The sequence below is a fragment of the Bos mutus genome, chromosome 15 (assembly GCF_027580195.1).
Source record: "Bos mutus isolate GX-2022 chromosome 15, NWIPB_WYAK_1.1, whole genome shotgun sequence".
Taxonomy (NCBI): domain Eukaryota; kingdom Metazoa; phylum Chordata; class Mammalia; order Artiodactyla; family Bovidae; genus Bos; species Bos mutus.
This window is the reverse complement of record NC_091631.1, coordinates 1,549,738-1,572,214: the sequence shown is the minus strand read 5'-3', so window position 1 is coordinate 1,572,214 and position 22,477 is coordinate 1,549,738. Positions and strand designations below refer to the sequence as shown.

Sequence of the window (22,477 nt, the reverse complement as noted above, 5' to 3'; positions counted from 1 at the left end):
AAACCTCAGTGGTTCCTCGAGACCTGTAAATACAAGCCCTCACAGCCCAGCGTTTCCAACCACCTGTACCCTGGCTCTCACACGCCTTTCCAGGTTTATCCTGTTCTCTGCCCATATTTTCCTCTATGCCTGCCGACAAGCAAGCCTTTTATTCAGGCGTCCCCTGGGACCCCCCTCCACCTACAGCAGCCTGCTTCTCCTGAGCTGCCCTCCTTCAGCCTTGTCACCTCCTGAGATTCCCCCTCTCCCCCGGGCCCTAGGCTCTTTGTCATGCTCTCCGCTTCTTGAAATGTTCTCCAAGTGGTTACTACCTCATGTGTTCCATGGATAGGTACTGAGCTCCTAGAACATGCCAGGCATGGGGGCCACAGCCGTGAGCAAGCTCCTGGATGCCCACCCTGTGAGACCGGGAGTCCCATGGGTTAGAGTGACGTTCATCAAATGAGTCACACAAAGAAATGTGTGACTGCACCTCCAGATCGTGTGTAAAAAATAATAATAATAGGGGCAGGAATTTGAGCCAGTTGGACGGCCCAGAGAGGCTTCCTTGAGAAAATGAACTGAGATCTGAAGGATGGGCACCTAAGAGGGTGCCGGAGGCCGGAGGCGGAAGTGCGGGCAGAGAATATCAGGGTGTGCGGAGGCCACGGAGGGGCGGCTCTAGGTCTAGACCTCGAGGAAGTCGTGCCCGGGACCGGAGCTCCCAGGGCGTGTGGTTTACTGTTAACACAGCCCTGCTGGCAGCCTTCTCGGGCAGCCTCTGTCTCGTAACTTCCTTGCCTGGTTTTAGACTCCAGGCGCTCAAGGAGAGCCTGAATCGGCCTTCCTCACGGCCGCTGATACACACTCAGCAACACGGGATCCGGAATCAGATGCCAGCGTCCCCAGAGGTGCGTCTTCTGCGCACCGCGGCGCGTCTGTAGGGCCCGCGTTACCGCCCGCGCTGCATTAGGTGCTGGAGGGCAAGGTGCTCTGCTGTGAAAAAGGCCGGGATGCTGGTACCCAGCAGATCGAAGGCGCCGTCTCCCCAGGCTCCTTGAGGGTGGCGCCCGGACCAGGAAGGCACGTCCAGAAACGAGTGACAAATGGCACAGGAACGATAAGGAACATTTCGGCAGATGAAAACAGCAAAGGAGGGCGTCCCCAGAGGCCTGCCCTGGTGACTAGGAGGCGTGGGGGAGTCAGGGAGCACTGGCGAGGGAGCAAACAGGTGGGGGAGCGAGGCTGGACCAAGCGGCTGATGCGCCCGGAAGCTCCGCCGTTGGATCCGAAGGCCGCGACTTTGTCCCCCAGCGAGCTGGCTCCTTAGGGGGAAACCGGGGGGCTAACGGGGGCCTCCTGGGTGCCCCTTCTCCCTCCTCTCCCGCGCCCTCGACGTCCCCCAGCAGAGCTCCCGGGCCTGAATAAGGGGCTTGTTCTGTCTCTCCCTCCAGCCTCTGCATATTGATGTTCTGGGTCATTAAGGGGCTTGGAGACAGGGCGGGAGGGCGGGTGACGACCTGGCAAAGGCCTCAATAGTCATTGTTCCTTTTCTTCCCCCTTTGAATGGGATTCTGTCCCCGGTCTTGGTATCTCCTTCTGGCTTGGAGGAGGGGATGGGTCAGGGGCCAGCGGAGGGGAGCCTTTTCCCACCGCTCTGATGGAGCCTAAGCTGACAGATGCAGAGATTCCAGCATCCTAGGAGCTCTCCCAGTCTCCCCCTCCTGCCCCGAGCCAGGCGTCCTCAGCCTTGAGCTTAATACCCATGAAATGAGCCTGGGGTGGACCTGGGTCTGCATCAGGGTTCCGGGAGGTGGAGGAGAAAGAGGCAACAGTTACAGGCTTAGTTTTCCCCACCATTCCTGAAGGTTCATCTCTGCTCTAACTGTTCCCCTGCAATAACCCAGATCTCTTCCCTGCCCTTGCCACCCTACCCACCCACCCTGAGATGATCCAGATTGAGACTGTCCTATCTTTGTTTTATAATTACAGGAACTCTTTTTTATTATTATTCAGGAAGCAGGCAGAGTTATCTAAGGTTGAACAACATGATCTTTACTCACACATCTGGATTCAAATTCTTGACCTGTACTTCACTTTGTCTCATTGGGCAGTTTAAATGAGACTACCCTGGTGGCTCAGATGGTAAAAATCCTCCTGCAATGCAGGAACCTGGGTTCAATTCCGGGGGTGGGGAGATCCCCTGGAGAAGCCAACGGCAACCCACTCCAGTATTCTTGCCAGGAGAATTCCATGGACAGAGGAGCCTAGTGGGCTACAAAGAGTCAGACAGGGCTGAGCAAGTAGCACCTTCACTTTCACCCTGCCTTTGGCTTTCCTGGGGGGTCAGCAGGTAAAGAATCCGCCTGCCAATGCAGGAGATGTAAGAGACTCAGTTTCAGTCCTTGGCTTGGGAAGATCTCCTGGAGAAGGAAATGGCAACCCATTCCAGTATTCTTGCCTGGAAAATCCCATGGACAAAGGAGCCTGGTGGGCTATAGTCCATGAGGTTGCAAAGAGTCAGACACAACTTTTGACTAAACGGCAACTAAACAGCCACAACCCTATCTTTAGGAAGGTTGAGCCTCTTGAATAAAAGATGTTAGATAAATAGAAAGTTATTCTTAGGATCGCTATTACTGTTGTTGATATAAGATTTAATGCTGGGAAATATGAGAGAGTTCTTCCACCCTGATCTTTTATTTTTTTACCACACCCATAAAAGTCCAGACAGCCAGCTCCATCACCACCTGGGCGGGCATCCTGGGTGGGGACAGAGTCTTCCTACGTTCTCTAGGGTTCCCTGACCTGTGTTCTTTTCCTCTTAGCCCTCGGGGGCTTAGGCCTTCAGAGAGTCACGGAAGAAGAGAGATTATTTAAGAGCACCTACTATGTGTCAAAGGTGATATGCCTTAGTGCAAAGGACAGGGCGCTTGAGAAATCCCAGACTTGGCACAAATACATACATGTTGAGTGAGAGAGCAACATTTAATTATGGCAAAAACTTTGCAAAGGAGCTATTATCTTATTCCTCCTGGGGGAGAAAAGGAGGTTGTGGGCTGTTATATTAAGCAAACAAATGTGGCTGCAAACTAAAGTAGAGTCTCCGAACTCCAAACCAGGCAGTGCTCTTTGGGGTACCCTGCAGCGTCACCCGCATCCTTCCCTTGCAGCTCATCAGCTTCCCACCCTGCCTTCCACCCCAGCCTGCACCCCTGAACCCTCCCCGTTCACGGCAGACCTTAAAACGGCAGGAAGGAGCCTCCTTCAAAGCCAAGGCAGCCAAGGGCCGGCCACGTAGACTCGCTTACCGCGAGCCTCTTAAGGTAGCACCCGTGGGTTCCAGCCCTGGGTGCCGCTGACCGCCTCCTCCGTCCCTCTCCGGCAGGGACCCTCCGGCCCGTCCGGCGCAACTACTACGACCCCGCCTCGGCGCCCGGAAAGGGCGTGGTGTGGGAGTGGGAGAACGACCACGGCTCCTGGACGCCCTACGACATGGACGTGGGCATCACCATCCAACACGCCTTCGAGAAGCAGAGGCCCTGGATCGACCTGAGCCCCATCGGCTTCGGCTACGTCATTGACTTCGGCACCATGGGCCAGATCAACCGGCAGACGCAGCGCCAGCGCCGCGTGCGCCGCCGCCTGGACCTGGTCTACCCGCTGGTCACGGGCGCCGCGGGCCGCGCCGCGTCCTGGCCGGCCGCCCCCGGGGCCGCCGCCGCCGCGGGGCCGCGCGCGCCGCCCTGCTCCTGCCCGCAGTGCGTCCTGGTGAGGAGCGTCAAGGCCGCGGCGCCGCCGGCCCCCGCCGCCCGCAGGAGCGCCGCCCGCCCGCGGCCCTCAAGGGCCGCCCGGGCCCCGGGGCCACGCCGCCGGACAGCGCGGGCGCAGGCCGGGGCCCCGGGAAGCCGGCCCCGTCGTCGCAGGCGATCCGGAGACAAGCCTCCAGCGCGGCGGCAGGGGCAGCCCCCGCGGCCTGTCCCGCCAGCCCGCCGGGGGCCAACGGCAAGGCCGGCCGGGTGGCCCTGGCGACCTTGAATCGGACCAGCCTGCAGCGACTGGCCCTCGCCCAGTCCCGGGTGCTGATCGCCTCTGGGTAAGTGCTTCTGCGGTGACACCCCTGAGCGCGTCCGGAGCCCCGGGCCTCAGACCTGAGGATCGCCTGAGTCAGAGAGGACCCAGGGGCTGCTCTGGCTTAAGCTCCTCCATGGCTTCTCCAGACCCCCTGGCTGCAGGGGAAAGGCCCGCAGTGGTGTGGTGCGGAGGGGAGCCTTTTGGTCTTTGGGGTCCCGGCAGGTCTGAATTCTGAAGGAGACGTTGCCTCTTACCAAGAGCAGGAAACGGCAACCCAGTCGTGTTCTTGCCTAGAGGATCCCGTGGACGGAGGAGCCTGCTGGGCTGCTGTCTATGGGGTCGCACAGAGTCGGATACGATGGAAGCGACTTAGCATGCGTGCGTGCTTTGGAGAAGGAAACGGCAACCCACTCCAGCACTCTTGCCTGGAGAATCCCAGGGACAGGGGAGCTGGGTGGGCTGCCGTCTATGGGGTCGCACAGAGTCGGACACAACTGAAGCGACTTAGCAGCAGCAGCAACAGCAGCCCTGTGATAGAAGCCGGTTCCCTAATATCGTAGAATCCTGACTTGCTCATCTGTAAATCCCAGCCATGGTGTTAGGGTTGCGGTGAGGACTATGCCTGCCAAGGAAGAGCAGACATCATTCGTGGGCTCCCCCTACTTCTAGTTTGCAGGCCTTATCGCTTTACTTAATCCTTGCAAGTCTACAAAGCACGGTTTTTGGTCCCATTTTACCTTGGAAGACCCGAAAGGCTCACTCGCTCCAGGGTACATATCTGGTTATCAGCAGAGACGGGGACTCAAACTTTAGGGAGTTCTTCCAACTCTGCCACGCTGCTTCCCTGGCAATCGCACACCGCACGCACAGGTGTCCCGTGTGAGTTACTCCGCCTCCAGGGACTCCAGACTGGAATAACAGCCCCTGTTTAGTAAATGCTTACCATGGGGTTTCCCTGGTTGCTCAGATGGTGAAGAATCCGCCTGCCATGCTGGAGCCTCAGGTTTGATCCCTGAGTTGGGAAGATCCCCTGGAGGAGGGCATGGCAACCCACTCCAGTATTCTTACCTGGAGAATTCCACGGACAGAGGAGCCTGCTGGGCTACAGTCCATGGGGTCGTGAGCAGTCGGACTCGACTGAGCAACTTCACTTTCACACACTTCCACTTATATGTGCCAGACATTTTCCGTGCCCGAGGTCAGTCATTCCTTGTGACAACTTGGGGGAGTTGTCCCTTCTGTTATTCCCGTGTTCTATCAAGCTTCTTAGTCTTCCTGGTCATAAAATCAGAGAGACCCAGGTCCACATGGTACCCACCGCCTTTGGCTGCTGGCCATGGATTTCATGTGAATTGGGCCTCTTGTACCTGCCAGCCTTCCCTTCTCTGGAGGAGCCTGACTTGGCGGACACCCCTAGCCACAGATATTCAGGAAGCCTTAGAGTTAGGGTGGACACCAGCTTGCGAAGATCGAGCTGCCAGGAAGAGTGTGTCTGCACCGGGGGGCTCGGCCCTGGGCGGAGAGAAGATGAGAGGATGCTGAGGACTGGGAGGTGGCCCAGCTTACCCCTGCCTCTGCCGCTGGGGGAGCCCTAGACTGTCTGCACATCCACGTTCCCGCCTGTGTGGACTGGGGGTAGCAGGCTTGCCCTGCCCCCCACCCCGAGTCAGCATGTAACCCTCAACGAGGAGAGGGCGCTCCTTAACATCTGCCCAGATGCACTTGCCAGCAAGGACCCATTCCAAGCGTCAGACGCAGGGAGAGCTGCACACTCCACGTGTTACAGAGTCGGGGCTGGGGCCCAGGTCTTCGTCTCCGCATCCGATCGGTGCTCTCTTGGCTAAAGCCCAGCTCCTCATTGTATTTAAAGGCAAGTTATAAATGGTCAGATGCCGGTCAGGTGCGGGGGCTTTTCCTATGACTTCCTCTGGGCCTGCAGGAAAGTCTGGCAGAGGGACGGGTCCCGGCGCAATGCCGCTGGTCCTGTCTCCACGCTGGCGAAAGGCAGCCTCCTGGGGCCTCTCGCAGGAGTTCCTGGTGCCTGCCACCGTGGGAGAGGGACGCTCATGTGGAGGTAAGAGCTCACCCTCTAGAAGCTTCACCACCTGCGCTGGGACCCAGGTTTCTGGCTGAGTAACTCGGAGCAAGCTGTGCACCATCCGTCTTCAGTTTATTCATCTGCAAAATGGGGTAGGAACGGTTCCTTGCTTATAGGATTTGCCATGGGGATTATAGGAGGTTTTCAGTGGGATTTACCATAATGCTGGGCACGTGATGAGAATTTGGTCAGAGGCTGCTATTATTATTACTATGAACTATCTGAGCTAGGCCCTCTGTGGTTGCTGAAGTCAGATCTAATCTGACTCCACCACTTCATTTCTGGTGCCCTAGGCAAAAGCCAGGCAATGGCACCCCACTCCAGTACTCTTGCCGGGAAAATCCCATGGACGGAGGAGGCTGGTAGGCTGCAGTCCATGGGGTTGCTAAGAGTCTGACACGACTGAGTGACTTCACTTTCACTTTTCACTTTCATGCATTGGAGAAGGAAATGGCAACCCACTCCAGTGTTCTTGCCTGGAGAATCCCAGGGACGGGGAGCCTGGTGGGCTGCCGTCTCTGGGGTCGAACAGAGTCAGACACGACTGAAGCGACTTAGCAGCAGTAGCAGCAGGCAAAAGCCAAGTGACCTCCTTGCCATAACTGAGGGTAAGGAAGCCCAGATCGCTGTAAATCTCAGCTTTTATCTCTCTGCTGTAGTGTCAGCAGGGCAGATGGAATCTGAGGGACCCAGGAGGGCGGAGTTCTGGGCAGTTCAGTTTGAAAAGGGCTATAGAAAGGAGCTGGTTTTCCTGTGCTGTCTCCCCGACAGGGGAGGCCCCCTCCACAGAGCTCTCCGTCTCCCAGCTCTCTCCTCTCAGCCTCTCCCCACCTCCCTCACCCCCACGGCCGCTTAATGAGCCCGTTGATTCCCTTTGTCTGCCTCTGCCATCGCCCTGCTGTCATCCAGCGGCCGGCCCCTCCCCTCTCTGCCCATGACCTCTCCCAGCAACTTCCCCCGGAAAAGAGGAAGACCCGGCAGGGTGGGAGAGGTGCCCTGGAGAGAAGGGTCTGGGGGGAACAAAAGACCCTGTGAATTATTCAGAGACACAAGCGGGGCGGTTTCTAAAGAAGGGGGCTGTGCCCCCGAGGGCGGGAGTCGCCCCTCTTTTCTGGACGCAGGCGGCTCCATCTCCAGCGAGACCTCGGTGGCTGGAGAGACAAGAACACGGTTCTGCTGACCACCCCTGGGCTGGCTCAGAACCCCCTGAACAAACACTGCCTCTCCCGTGGCGTCTGCAGAGGGGCTCTCCCCTCACCAACGCCTCCTTCCCCGCCACCCTGCCACTCCTCTCTCCGTTTTGTATTCTCTGAGACTGAAATTAAAATGCACACCCAGAGCAAGCAGGCCGGAGGGTCTGCCCACTGGCTGACAGGGGTCGGGTCCCGCAGCCTTGGCTGAGCCGGCTCCTGGAGGAGGTGGATGAATGCTCACCACCCTTTGTCTGGCCTGCTGATTTCCAGACAGAGGGCTCAGGCGCCTGTAACCCAGGGGCCCCAGCGGGGTGTGACTGGTGTGGACCCTGAAGGCCACTCTCCCGGGTTTTCACCTCCACCAGGAACACCGCTGGAGGGCGATCGGGTGTTTGCAGCTCCACAGTCTGCCCAGCACTCAGCCTGATGCTTCCCTTGACCCCCTCAAGAATCTGAGAAAACTGGGACATTAGGCAAGCAGGGGAAAAGGGCTTCCCTGGTGGCTCTGCTGGTAAAGAGTCTGCCTGCCCTGCAAGTGACCTGGGTTCGAGCCCTGGGTCGGGAAGATCCTCTGAAGGAGGAAATGGCAACCTACTCCAGAATTCTTGCCTGGAGAATGCGGGGCCTGGCGGGCTGCAGCCCCTGGGGTCACAGAGTCCAACCGACTGAGTGACTAAACCACCACCAAGCAGGAAAAGGCTTTCTCTGGAGCCCGCTTCCTCTTACCCTTGGGAAACAAGAATGTAAACGATCACCCAGATTCGCACAGGGCTGGGCTGTTTACAGAAGATGCGACCCAGATCCGCATTCCTCCCAGGGACTGAGATTTGGGGCGCCCTGTGTACTGCCGCGGTAACGCAGACGTGGCCAAGGATGGCAGAGAGACTGCGCGGTTCTCAGAAAGGCCCCGCGGGGTCAGCCTAGACGCCAGGCCTCCCGACCCCCTGGCGGGCCCTTCCCCTGGGCCCTTCTGCATTTCATAAGCACGTCCCCCTCCCCAGCCCTGCTGCAGGCGTCCAGGGCTGCCGACAAGCCCTTCCACCTCTCCTGCCATCAGGCAGTGGTGGGGACGCCCACCCATCTGCCAGCATTCTCTGCCAGCAGTGGGGGGCACACCCTCCCTGTCTCTCCAGACCCTCCTCCCAGCCCCCAGTTCTCAGGCCACCCTGGGCGAGCCCTCTGGGGAGATTGGACTATTTCCTCCTTCACCAGACCAGGTAAACCTGCTGGTCCAGTTTGTGGGAACAAAGGTGGCTTTTGTCCTGCAGATTGCAGCTCCTTATCAGCCTGAGTGGGGGCCTCAAAGGTGGTGAGGGGGGTAGGCAGGTGCAGGGCTGGGCCGTGCCTGCCCCCCCACAGTGGGCATCCAGGGAGCAGGCCCTCCCGCACCTCCTGGAGAGGCTGGAGGGGAACCAGACCCGGTGTGGAACCCAGCAGGGAGACTGCCCCCAAGGTTGGGTCGTCAGATTCTGGAGTGGAGAATCATCAGGAAGTCTCTCCCTGCAGCGTCTCAGTTCAGTTTAGTTCAGGCGATCAGTCCGACCCCGTGAATCGCAGCACACCAGGCCTCCCTGTCCATCACCAACTCCCGGAGTTCACCCAAACCCATGTCCATTGAATTGGTGATGCCATCCAACCATCTCATCCTCTGTCATCCCCTTCTCCTCCTGCCCCCAATCCCTCCCAGCATCAGGGTCTTTTCCAATGAGTCAACTCTTTGCATCAGGTGGCCAGAGTATTGGAGTTTCAGCTTCAGCATCAGTCCTTCCAATGAACACCCAGGACTGATCTCCTTCAGAATGGACTGGTTGGATCTCCTTGCAGTCCAAGGGACTCTCAAGAGTCTTCTCCAACACCACAGTTCAAAAGCATCAATTCTTTGGCACTCAGCTTTCTTTATAGTCCAACTCTCACATCCATACGTGACCACTGGAAAAACCATAGCCTTGACTAGACGGACCTTTGTTGGCAAAGTAATGTCTCTGCTTTTTAGTATGCAGCCTCCTACCTAAGACTTCCACAGTTTTACAGATAAGGAAATGGAGGCTCAATAAAGTTGATGGACGTTGTGACCGGTGGGCTTCCCAGGTGGCGCTAGAGGTAAAGAACCCGCCTGCCAATGCAGGAGACGTGAGAGTCACGGGTTTGATCCCTGGGTAGGGAGGATCCCCTGGAGGAGGGCATGGCAACCCACTCCGGGATTCTTGCGTGGAGAATCCCGTGGACAGAGGAGCCTGGAGGGCTGCAGTCCATGGGGTTGCAGAGAGCCTGACACGCCTGAAGTGACTTAGCACACGTGCGTGATCCTGGCGGGGTTGGGTCTTAAACCTGGTTTTTCTGATTCCCACCTGCTGTGCCACGCCTGGCCCTGTGGGCAGGTTACAGAGTCCGGAATCCAGTCTGTTCCTCTTTTTCTTGCTGACTTTCTTCTTCACTTTTTTTTTTCTTTAGTGTTTATTTGGCTGCACTGGTGGCTGCAGCCCTCAGCATCTTCTTGCTGCAGCGTGTGGAATATTCATTTGTAGCACGTGGGGTCTAGTTCCCGGACCAGGGATCGAACCCAGGCCCCCTTCACTGGGAGCTGGGGGTCTTAGCCACTGGACCTCCAGGAAAGTCCCCTTGATGATTTTCTTTCGTGTTGAATTCAGCTTCCCCTCCCCCGGCCCCAATCAGGATTTGATTTATCTTGAAGCGGGTTTCTGAGGACAAGTGGCCTTCGGTGGCCTGTGGAGACACAAACACTCCCGCGTCTGTTATTCTCACATCCCCTCACAAGCCTGGTGCACGGTCACCATCCCCGGGAGGAGACAGAGACCCCAGAGGACTCCGTGTGGCGGAGGGCGCGCCCATCCTCCCGGCGCGTGGGGTTCAGACGCACTAGCGCCCAGCTCAGCCTGCAGATGCCGTTCTGGCCTCGCCTCTCAGGGTGGACTTATTCCTTAGGCTCGCAGCTTCACGCTTTCTGTCTGCAGCACGGGGGTGTGATAAGAACCGCACAGACCCAGGAGCATGCTGAGTGGCTGAGACCATGGGCTCCAGAGCCAGATGGGCTGGCTTCAAACCCTTGGCTGTGTGGCTTCCCTGAAGCTAGCTTCCCATCTCTGCGCCCCAGCGCCCCTGCCTATGAAAACGGAGTTCATGACAATCACATCTCTCGCATAGGTGGTTGGAAGGGTTGGATGGATGTGTCTATTCTGAGCATTCAGAATGGTGTCTGGGATCAAGCAGGCTGGACTCGTTAGTGATTTCAGCATGCAGATGAAAGGCTGTGTGGGCCACCGCTGTGTCCCCAGCATCTGGGAGAGTGTCCAGCACCAAGGGGGTCTCTATCGGGATGGGCATCGAAGCACATGAATGAAAAGTAAGCCAGCAAAATGCTCTTTCCCCTCCCCCCTGCTTTCCCAGCACCCCCTCTCGCCCCCCCAGAGCAGAACTGCTGGCTTCTCTGGCAGTCTGGCCCCTGGAGTAGTCTGTGACCCAGGCCATCAGGATCTCCAGCCCACGTCCCCCACCCCAAGCCCAGCTGCAGAGGCCTGGGTAGCAGGGGATGGCGCAAGACCAAGCCCCATGCACCCCGTAATTTTGTCCTCAGCCCCGTGGGAGGCCCCAACTTTCCTGGGCAGCGGGGCTGTCTCCAGGCTTGTCTCCAGCCTGGCTCGAGTTGCTGGAGAGAAGGACAAGGAAGGAGACTCTGCCTACTTGTCTGTGTTTCTCTGGGTAAAGAGGTGATGGTTTCCGCCTGTTGGGCCGGGGGTGGGTGCCCTCTGCCCACCTCTCAGCAGAAGCTCCTCCAAGTGCAGCTGGAACTTCTGATTCAGGCAAGGGGCTCTCCCTTGCAGAAGCTTCTGAGGTGACTATACCCTGTGGGTTTGAACTCGCTTCTTTTTTTTTTTTTTTCATTTCATTGCTTCCACTGATACTCATGAAATGCCATATTCATGAAGTGTCAGGCTCTGAATGAAACAGACAGCAATATTTGTCCTGATAGAGCGTAGATTTCGAGAGGGGAGATAAAAAGTAACAATTTATTTCAAAAGACCATAAGTGGGACTTCCCTGGTGGCCCGGTGGTTAGGACTTCACTGCCGGGATCCCAGGTTCAATCCCTGGTCAGGGAACTAAGATCCTGCAGGTCGACCAGTGTGGGCAAAAAGCAAAAAGGACCAAGGAAGAGGACTTGGCATCTCAGGGTTGGGTGGAGGGGTGGGTAGCCGTGTTAAATGAGATGGCCTCAGGGACATCGCTGAGTAGGGCACGTCGGAGCCCGTACTGAAGGATCTGTAGCAGGGAGCCAAGCAGGGGTCAGGTGGAAAAACACTTCAGGCAGAGGGAACCGCAGGTGCAAAGGCCCTGAGGCTGGGGTGTGCCCGGCCTGCAGGAGGGACAGCGACATCACGGGAGGAGATGAGTGACTCGGGGCAGACCAGGGAGACCAGGGAGCTGGTGGGGGGTGCTCGGGCGGGCTGTTCGGTGGCTCTACAGGGCGGGACAGGCCTCGCGGAACCTGAGGGAGCCCTGGTCCGTTCGGGGCTGTGAGGTTCTGAGTGGAGCTGTAATGTGCTCTGCTGGGGTTTGAAGGGCTCAGCTCTGGCTGTGGGCTGACTGCGGCTTTAGGAGGAGCAAGTGGCTCCTGTAACAGGGGAACCCCTGACGCTCTGGGGCTCCCAGCACTGTGGCCCTTTTCCCGCTTGTCGAAAGCGTGATGTGTCTGCTCTGTGCTTCTGCAGGGTCCCCACTGTCCCCGTGAAGAACCTGAGTGGGTCCAGCCCTGTCAACCCTGCGCTGGCAGGTAAGGAAGCCCCGGCCGAAGGGACAAAAGGGAGAGGCTAGGAGGGCCTTTGGGATGGACGCGCAAGCACTGAGTGCGGTGAAAGTCGCTCAGGCGTGTCCTTTGCGACCCCGTGGCCTGCACGGTCCGTGCTGGTCCATGATAAACCGACAAGTAACAAGGACCTACTGCAGGGCACAGCAGACTCAGCTCAGTGTCATGTCAGCCTGGGCGGGAGGGCAGTTTATAGCGGGATGGACGCATGGAAATGTAGTTCCCCTGAGACTGTCACCACATTGTTCATCCGCTGTACCCCAACACGAAATGAAAAGTTTAAGAACAAATAAAAAGAAGTTAAAAACAAGAAGAGCAAAAGCAACAGGTGTCATGGACGCTTGTAAAAAGAGAGAATCCTGGTGGTGACTGAGACAGACGAGGGCCTGAGGGGGTGGACGGGAAGGGCAGGAACAGTTTGGGCGAAGTGATTGCAAAACGCAAAGCTCACTGTGGAGAAGGGGGGATGGACGTGTTTCTGGGAGGATCTGTGTGGAGAAGGGGCGAGCGGGTTACTGGGAGGGGAGTGTGGAGCGGGCTGGGGGCTGACCCTCCGCCCTCCTCCCTGGTGCCCTTGTCTTCCAGGAATCACTGGGATCCTCATGAGCGCAGCAGGGCTGCCTGTGTGTCTCACCCGGCCACCAAAGCTGGTCCTTCACCCACCCCCCGTCAGCAAGAGCGAAATAAAATCCATCCCCGGGGTTTCCAACACAAGCCGCAAGACCACCAAGAAGCAAGCCAAGAAAGGTATCAGCCTCCTTGTCCAAAGGAGTCCTGGGGCGGGGGTGGTCACAGATTGGCTCCCAGCCCAGCTCTGTCTCCACCACTGAGGATCACACCCGTGCCTTCTGTGCCTCGGTTTCTGCATCTGCTAAATGGGCTAACTAATCCCCACTCTGAGGATTACACCAAAGTGGATAGGTTTGGATCTGATGGAGACCCTTTGAGAAACAGAGAAATTCAGGGCAACAATACAGACACATGAAGATACAGCGTGTGACACAGAGAATATACACTAGAGAGATGGAGCACCTCAGCATGGGAACCCGAACAGCCTGGATTCAGATCCCAACTTTGTGCCCTGCAAGTCACGAGACCCCAGGCTGCCTCAGTTCTCTCCCCTTTACAATACACACAACCAGTACCCAGCAGGTGTGTCCTGGAAGGCAGTGGAAGTCACTTCTCGTGTCCCTTGGGATACTCCAGAAGCTCTGGCTGCTTGACCCTCCTTCAAGAGCTCATCCCCTCCTCACAGTCCCGCAGCTAAGAGGTCAATATACCTGTGCCTACCTGGGCCCCAAGGACCCAGCCTGACCTCTACAGCTGCTCTCTCTAGCTCTGGGGTGTGTGTGTGTGTGTATGTGTGTAGTGGCTAAGTCATGTCCAACTCTTTGTGGCCCCCTGGACTGGAGCCCGCCAGGTTCCTCTGTCCAGGGGATTTCCCAGGCAGGAATCCTGGAGTGGGTTGCCATTTCCTCCTCCAGGGGATCTTCCCGACCCAGGGATTGAGCCTGCATCTCCTGCTTTGGCAGGCAAATTCTTAACCACTGACACCACCTGGGAAACCCCTGGTCTCTAGTATCAATTTCTAAATGATTCGACCGTCAGCCCTAAGCCCTCCCCTTGCAAACTGGTGAGGTTTCAGTGGGATCGTAAGCATGTTATAACTTATCTCAGCAAGCAAGAGGCTCTCAGTCGACAGAAGCTTAATTCTTGTTAGAGGAACAGGCCAGCAGGAAGGGAGGGCGAGCAGGCCAGCGGGGAGGGAGGGCAAGCAGGCCAGCGGGGAGGGAGGGCGAGCAGGGCAGCGGGGAGGGAGGGCGAGCAGGGCAGCGGGGAGGGAGGGCGAGCAGGCCAGCGGGGAGGGAGGGCCTGCGCCACAGCTTTTGGACGCTGGAGGCTCCACTTGGTGAAACGCTTGTCCTACTTTTCCAGTCTATCGATGCTTCTCTGCTTGAATGAACTCGCTTGTCTTCCTGGCGGTCTCATAGGAAATGATGGGATTTTGCGCTTTCCCATTCTTCCTGTTATTATTAATAGCACTTGCCTGACTCTTAGCAGGCTAAGTGCCACAGGGCTCTAGGTCCATTTAATTGTATGTCGTTTAATTGTCCAAGCGCCCCTCTGGGCAGGTGCTGTTGTTCTTGCCCACTGTCTAGGCGAGAAACAGAAGCTCAGAGAAGGTCAGGGAGTCGCCAAGGAGGCTCCAGCCCTTTATTCCTCCCTGCCCCATGGCAAGGCTGTCTCCTGCCAACCCCTGCTTTTAGTCCAGGCTGCCTCCTAGGGGCCTGGCTCCCCTCCCCCCAAATCCCAGAGTCACTGCCCCTGCCAGGACGCATCATCCTCTCCCTACTGCTGGGCAGCGACTGCACTGTCGACAGGAGGAAGGCTGGCAGAAAGCTGCGGTCGTCAAGTCCCGGTTTCCCGTAAAAATAATGGCGCTTTGATGCCACGTTACAGATCAAGACAGTCCTTAGCACATTGGGAAAGGAATGCCGTAAACTGGCCCAATGTCTTAAGACGTGAAACTGTTTACAGAGAGTTTTCGTTACTGTTAGCCCGGTGCAGCCTTTGGGCAGGTCCAGGCTCTTTGACGTTGGGGAAGGGAAGCCTGCTGGCCCGTGCCAGTGAAAAAGTGGGCTTGTTGCGATTAGGCAGGCCAGTGTCGGGGAGGTGATGGCAGGAGATGAGGCGAACATAAACACGCCCCTCCTCAGACCACCTGGCTCCCGCATCCACTCCGTGTCCCCTTTGCATCCTTAAATCCAACTGCGCAGTGGTTCCTTGTCTTTTCTGAAAGCTCTGAGCCTGGCTGACAACGCCCTCCTCTCTGGCATGTCCAGCTTGTCTTGGTGGCCCCCTGATCATCCTGTCCCCACAGGGAAAACCCCAGAAGAAGTGCTGAAGAAGTATCTGCAGAAAGTCCGGCATCCGCCAGACGAGGTGAGTCCAGGGCTGGCGGGGGGTGGGGGGATTCACCCTCCCCACCCCCAGTCATCTCCCCGGCCAGATTTCTGCAGGAGGCAGCTGGCACTGCTTTCTGGGTCCCGACCAACTCAGAGCTGGTTGGAGTGGATGTTTTGGGCCACAGCTGTGGCTTAACTTCTCACACCTGCCTGTTCAGCAAACTGCTGACTGGTGCTCAACTGTCTTACCGTGAATTTAAGCAAAGTGGTGTGATAAGCTATGGGAACCGACTTAAAAATGGGCTTGATGGTGATCAGAGATTCTCAACCAGAGGCGATTTTACAGAACTGGAGGGAAGAGGAGACGCTGGTGGCATCCAGCAGGCCAAGGCCAAAGATGCTGCTAAACCCACCACCTTGCTCAGGAGGGCCCGGGACAGCACCCGCAGCGAAGAACTGTTTTTGTTCAGTCGCTGAGTCACGCCTGACTCTTTGCGGCCATGTGGACTGGAGCCTGCCAGGCTCCCCTGTCCTCCACTGTCTCCCGGAGCTTGCTCAGAGTCATGTCCACTGAGTTGGCCATGCAATCTATCTGACGTCTCTTCTCTGCCGCCTCCTCCTTTGTTCTAGACCAGGGGCTCTGGAACACAGGGCTTCGGTGGTTGCCGTGTGTGGGCTTAGTTGCCCTGCAGCGTATGGAATCTTTCCGGACCAGGGATCAAACCCGTGTCCCCTTCGTGAGCAGGTGGACTGTTAACCACCGGACCACCAGGGAAGCCCTCAGCAAAGAATTACCCAGCCCCAAATGTTGAAACATGCTGCAGCCTCTCCAGGGCACTTCAAATACAGTTCCTTTACAAATGTCCACTTAAATAAGTAAATGGTCAGTGGGTCAAATCAGCAAGTGTTGGTTTCCCGCACAGACCTCTGAGGGATCCCACGGAGGGATAGTCACAGCCCCCAAGGAGGGGCTATCATTCTGTTTGGCAGCCTAAATTAACATGTATCAGCATCAGGAATTAGTTCAAGAGTTACTCTGCTGTGCCAAAGAAGACAGAATTCTGTCTAGATTCCCAGTGGCGCGTGTTCCCCTGTTTGTGGGCTTTCTGGAGGAGCAGCAGCAGCAGCCCGCTTGGCAGCTGAGATCATGCTGGAAGACCGTGGAGGTGCTGTGGCCTCCCAGGCTGAGTGGGAACTGATGGTCTTTCTCCTCTGCCCCTTTCCGCCCCCAGGACTGCACCATCTGCATGGAGCGCCTCACGGCCCCGTCCGGCTACAAGGGCCCCCAGCCCACAGTCAAGCCGGACCTGGTGGGCAAGCTGTCCCGGTGTGGCCACGTCTACCACGTCTATTGCTTGGTGGCCATGTACAACAATGGCAACAAGGTGGGTGCCAGCTCAGGGGGTGCCACCACCTCCCAGGCAGCACCCAAGCCTGGAGGCCTTTTTGGAGTGGCACCCAGGTGCTTTGGGGGGTCTTAGAGGCACCCCCAGGCTTCCCTGGTGGCTCAACGGTGAAGAATCCACCTGCAATGCAGAAGACGCGGGCTTAATCCCTGGGTGGGGAAGATCCCTGGAGGAGGGCATGGCAACCACTCCAGTATTCTTGCCTGGAGAGTCCCATGGACAGGGGAGTCTGCCGGGCTAAGGGCCTCAGGGTCACAAAGAGTCAGACACGACTGAAGCGACTGAGCGTGTGAGCAGGGGCAGCCCAGAGGAGCAGGAGTGATGATCTTGGTTGTTCTCAGCCTCATCAGTTTTCCCCAAAATTACTATGTTGGCAAAATCTGTCTGCACCTCCCTTTTGGGCTATGCTGCCTACCTTCCCAGAGCTTCCCTGGTGGCTCAGTGGGAAGGAACCCACCTGCCAATGCAGGAGACTCAAGTTCCATCCCTGGGTCAGGAATATCCCCTGGAGAAGGATAATAGCAGCCCACTCTAGTATTCTTACTGGGATAATCCCATGGACAGAGGAGCCTGGTGGGCTACAGTCCACGAGGTCACAAAAGAGTTGGACAGGACTGAATGGCTAAACAACAACCACCAACCCAACTCCTCCCAGTGTCTACACTGTGTGGTGGTCTGAGAGGTGTAGACGTCTGTCCCTGAGGGTTTGGAAGGGAGTTTTCTACAGTGACCGGCCCATGGTGAGTGTCCATCGTGCTGGCACAGGACTCCCCAGTGACCCTTCCTTCTCCCAGGCCTTGTGCTTCTCAGTCACATTCATGTTCTTTGGGCGCCTTTCATTGTCCTTTCAAAAGCACTAAAGGTTTTGTCAAAGGACGGCTGGAAGGCCCTTAAGGTCAACTGTTGGAAAGGAGGGCTGTGTGATCTTGGCTGGAAGGCCCTTAAGGTCAACTGTTGGAAAGGAGGGCTGTGTGATCTTGGCTGGAAGGCCCTTAAGGTCAACTGTTGGAAAGGAGGGCTGTGTGATCTTGGCTGGAAGGCCCTTAAGGTCAACTGTTGGAAAGGAGGGCTGTGTGATCTTGGCTGGAAGGCCCTTAAGGTCAACTGTTGGAAAGGAGGGCTGTGTGACCCTGTCTTACCCACCAGTGATAGTGGAGTGGCGGTCCCCCATCAGAGCTGGCTTCCAGGAACCTGGATGTGCCCTCAGATGATAAGTCTCTCCACACAGCGCCTAAAATGAAAGTGAAGTCACTCAGTCGTGTGCAACTCTTTGCGACCCCATGGACTGTAGCCTACCAGGTTCCTCCATCCATGGGATTTTCCAGGCAAGAATACTGGAGTGGATTGCCATTTCCTTCTCCAGGAGATCTCCCCAACCCAGGGATTGAACCCGGGTCTCCCGCATTGTAAGCAGACACATTACCATCTGAGCCACCAGCGCCTAAAGCCCTTGGCTTTTCTCATGTTCTGTCCCAGGCCTGGGTCACCTTGACCCCATCTATGGGATTCCGAATTCTCATTTCTCCAGGCCCAGCTGGGATTGCATCAGAGTCTGGGATTTTTGTGATATCCTCCCACCACTTATTCATCCAAAAGTATGTCTGGCCTTCAGGGGCTGCCCTGTCCTTATCCTGCTTGAGGAAAAGAGTAAAGGCAGCCTACCCAAGTGCAAACCCTGGCTGAGGAGCCAAAGGACTGCGGGCAGCAAGATTTTCAATCTCTCTGAGATTTCATTTCCCATCTGGAAAATGGAAATAGAACAATCCCTACTTCCTAACATGATGAAAGTGAGAAGAAAAAGGGAAAGGGGCTCCCCTGGTGGCTCAGACGGTAAAGAATCTGCCTGCAATGCAGGTAGACCTGGGTTCGATCCCTGGGTCGGGAAGATTCCCTGGAGAAGGGAAAGGCTACCCACACCAGTATCCTTGCCTGGAGAACCCTCTATGGACAGAGGAGCCTGGCAGGCTGCTGTCTGTAGGGTCACAAGGAGTCCAGCGTGACTGAGCGACTAACACTTTCAACCCTTTTTATTCAAATTGACACCTCTGTACTATGACAATTTTTTTTTCTTCATCCTAATGTAGTCCTATGGTTGAAATTCCCAAAGTGCCAATGTCGGGATCTTTCTGTGTCTCAGAGAGCTCAGTTATTGATGGATGCTGTGTGTCTGGATTCCCTGCTCAGTTTCCTGACACTACAATAAAAACTTTCAGTAGGACTCAGCCTTTGAAGGGGTTATTTCGGATTTAAAGGGGTTTCTCAGCACCTTCGCTCTCCTTTTGATAACCGCATGTAAGAATAATCTCGTACCTTTCGTTTATTTCCATGGTGCTTCAAAAAGGGTGCGGACATGATCTTTTATCCTCTTTCGCACTTACACTTTGAAGTATGCCTTTTTTATTTTCTTTAAAAGGGGTGAGAAGGGCCCAGAGAGAAATGGGGTGATTCATCCAAGGTCATGCAGCAAGTTAAGACCAGAGCAGAGAGTGGAACCCTGACCTTGGCTTCCCACCCTTTGATCACACGAACACAAGCTGAATGCAAGCTGTTTCTTTAAATGAGTGGAGTTGGGGTTAAAGTGTCCTTAAATAGCCCCGCAGTGAGTTCCAGTCTTCCCCGAGGAGACCCGGATGTCCTGGAGAGCTCTGGTCCCAGCTGCGTGACAGCACTTTGTACACACGTCACTCTCTGCCCACTCACAGGCTCCTCCTCACCCCCTGTCTGTTTTCAAGCCTGGGAATAGGGTTTACTGTCCAGGCTCTACCCCAAGACGGCACTTCATGAGGTCCTGCTGTGAAACCAGGACTCCTCACCTCATTGAATCCAGAGTCCCCCCGCCATTGCCCCAACAGAACTCTGAAAGTGGAAGTGTTAGTTGCTCAGTCACCTGGGAAGCCCCCCAGAGCCCTGATGAACAGGGTAAATCCTGGCCCCCTTCTTAAGGATGATGCTACTGCTGCTAAGTTGCTTCAGTCATGTCCGACTCTGTGCAACCCCATAGACGGCAGCCCACCAGGCTCCTCCGTCCCTAGGATTCTCCAGGCAAGAATACTGGAGTGGGTTGCCATTTCCTTCTCCAATGCATGCTAAGTCGCTTGAGTAGTGTCCAACTCTGTGCGACCCCATGGACAGCAGCCCACTAGGCTCCCCTGTCCAGGAGATTCTCCAGGCAAGAACACTGGAGTGGGTTGCCATTTCCTTCTCCCTCTTAAGGATGAGGTCTTTCATATATGTCCCCAAGCATGGAGCCCAGTGCTGGATTGGAGTGTTCCTCCTGTTGCTCTGGAGAAAACTTCAGCGTTCAGTAGCCCTGATAGCAGGCAGGGGAGCAGCTAAGATCTAGTACTGGCGTGGGTGCATTTTGCCCCTGACCCCAACTTCTTGGGGCTTCCCTGGTGACTCAGACAGTGAAGAATCTGCCTGCAATGCAGGAAACCTGGGTTCCATCCCTGGATTGGGAAGATCCCCTGGAGAAGGGCATGGCAACCCACTCGTCTTCTTGCCTGGAGAATCCCATGGACAGAGGAGCCTGGCAGGCTACTGTCCCTGGGGTCACAAAGAGTTGGACATGACAGAGTGACTAACACACCAGCCCTTTATCTCTGGTACCTTTTGAGATTGGGTGGGGTGGTCCTGACCAAACCTGTTTCCCACACTGGAAGTTCGGGCCTTGTCTCTTCAGGATGGGAGTTTGCAGTGTCCGACCTGTAAGACCATTTACGGGGTGAAGACAGGCACCCAGCCTCCAGGGAAGATGGAGTACCACGTCATTCCCCACTCCCTGCCTGGCCACCCGGACTGCAGAACCATCCGGATCATCTACAGCATCCCCCCCGGCATCCAGGTCAGCCCGCCCTTGGCCATTGGCTTTTATGACTTCATATTTAAATGTTTGCAGGTCCGTGTTTGTCTTTAGGCCACTTAGGCTGCTGTAACCAAGGAAAAATGTGTTCATGTCTAACCCAACTTCCTGTACACCTGAAACTCACACCACATGGTTGATCAGCTATTCCCTGGGGCTCAGCAGTAAAGAATCTGCCTGTAATGTAGGAGCCAAAGGAGACCCCAGTTTGAGCCCTGGGTTGGGAAGGTGCTCTGGAAGAAGGCACGGCACCCCACTCCAGTATCCTTGCCTGGAGAAAGAGTCGGACATGACTGAGGTGACTCAGCACACACACACCAATGTAAAATTTTAAAAGAGAACAAAAAACACAGACTTTAAAAAAAAATGATTGGTGTGCAGTTGATTTCCCATCTTGTGTTAGTGTCAGGTGTACAACAAAGTGATTCAGTTGTTGCTGTTGTTCAGTCGCTCAGTTGTGTCTGACTCTTCGTGACCCCATGAACCGCAGCACACCAGGCCTCCCTGCCCATCACCAACCCCCAGAGTTTACTCAAACTCGTGTCCATTGAGTCAGTGACGCCATCCAACCATCTCATCCTCTGTCGTCCCCTTCTCCTCCTGCCTTCAATCTTTCCCAGCATCAGGGTCTTTTCAAATGAGTCGGCCCTTTGCATCAGGTGGCCAAAGTATTGGAGTCTCAGCTTCAACATCAGTCCTTCCAATGAACAGCCAGGACTGATATCCTTTAGGATGGACTGGTTGGATCTCCTCGCAGTCCAAGGACTCTGAAGAGTCTTCTCCAACATGACAGTTCAAAAGCATCAATTCTTTGGCACTCAGCCTTCTTTATGGTATGGACCTAACAGAAGCAGAAGATGTTAAGAAGAGGTGGCAAGAATACACAGAATACACAGAAGAACTGTACAAAAAAGATCTTCACAACCCAGATAATCATGATGGTGTGATCACTCACCTACAGCCAGACATCCTGGAATGTGAAGTCAAGTGGACCTTAGAAAGCATCACTATGAACAAAGCTAGTGGAGGTGATGGAATTCCAGTTGAGCTATTTCAAATCCTGGAAGATGATGCTTTGAAAGTGCTGCACTCAATTTGCCAGCAAATTTGGAAAACTCAGCAGTGGCCACAGGACTGGAAAAGGTCAGTTTCATTCCAATCCCAAAGAAAGGCAATGCCAAAGAATGCTCAAACTACCGCACAATTGCACTCATCTCACATGCTAGTAAAGTAATACTCAAAATTCTCCAAGCCAGGCTTCAGCAATACATGAACTATGAATTTCCAGATGTTCAAGCTGGTTTTAAAAAGGCAGAGGAACCAGAGACCAAATTGCCAACATCCACTGGATCATGGTAAAAGCAAGAGAGTTCCAGAAAAACATCTATTTCTGCTTTATTGACTATGCCAAAGCCTTTGACTGTGTGGATCACAATAAACTGTGGAAAATTCTGAAAGAGACGGGAATACCAGACCACCTGACCTGCCTCTTGAGAAATTTGTATGCAGGCCAGGAAGCAACAGTTAGAACTGGCCATGGAACAACAGACTGGTTCCAAATAGGAAAAGGAGTACGTCAAGGCTGTATATTGTCACCCTGCTTATTTAACTTCTATGCAGAGTACATCATGAGAAACACTGGGCTGGAAGAAGCACAAGCTGGAATCAAGATTGCCGGGAGAAATATCAATCACCTCAGATATGCAGATGACACCACCCTTATGGCAGAAAGTGAAGAGGAACTAAAAGCCTCTTGATGAAGGTGAAAGAGGAGAGTGAAAAAGTTGGCTTAAAACTCAACATTCAGAAAACGAAGATCATGGCATCTGGTCCCATCACTTCATGGGAAATAGATGGGGAAACAGTGGAAACAGTGTCAGACTTTATTTTGGGGGGCTCCAAAATCACTGCAGATGGTGATTGCAACCATGAAATTAGAAGACACTTACTCCTTGGAAGGAAAGTTATGACCAACCTAGATATCATATTCAAAAGCAGAGACATTACTTTGCCAACAAAGGTCCGTCTAGTCAAGGCTATGGTTTTTCCAGTGGTCATGTATAGATGTGAGAGTTGGACTGTGAAAAAAGCTGAGTGCCGAAGAATTGATGCTTTTGAACTGTGGTGTTGGAGAAGAC

General features: G+C 55.3%; 1 protein-coding gene across 1 annotated transcript in view; it reads left to right on the top strand.

The window, feature by feature from the left end:
- DTX4 (deltex E3 ubiquitin ligase 4) overlaps positions 1-22,477 on the top strand; it is a 43,246-nt gene that overhangs the window by 5,446 nt on the left and 15,323 nt on the right. Inside the window, 7 exon segments of the mRNA XM_070383273.1 lie at positions 3,368-3,766; positions 3,769-4,075; positions 12,071-12,132; positions 12,751-12,912; positions 15,047-15,108; positions 16,304-16,456; positions 20,160-20,321. Coding sequence (XP_070239374.1) covers positions 3,368-3,766; positions 3,769-4,075; positions 12,071-12,132; positions 12,751-12,912; positions 15,047-15,108; positions 16,304-16,456; positions 20,160-20,321 — 1,307 coding nt within the window.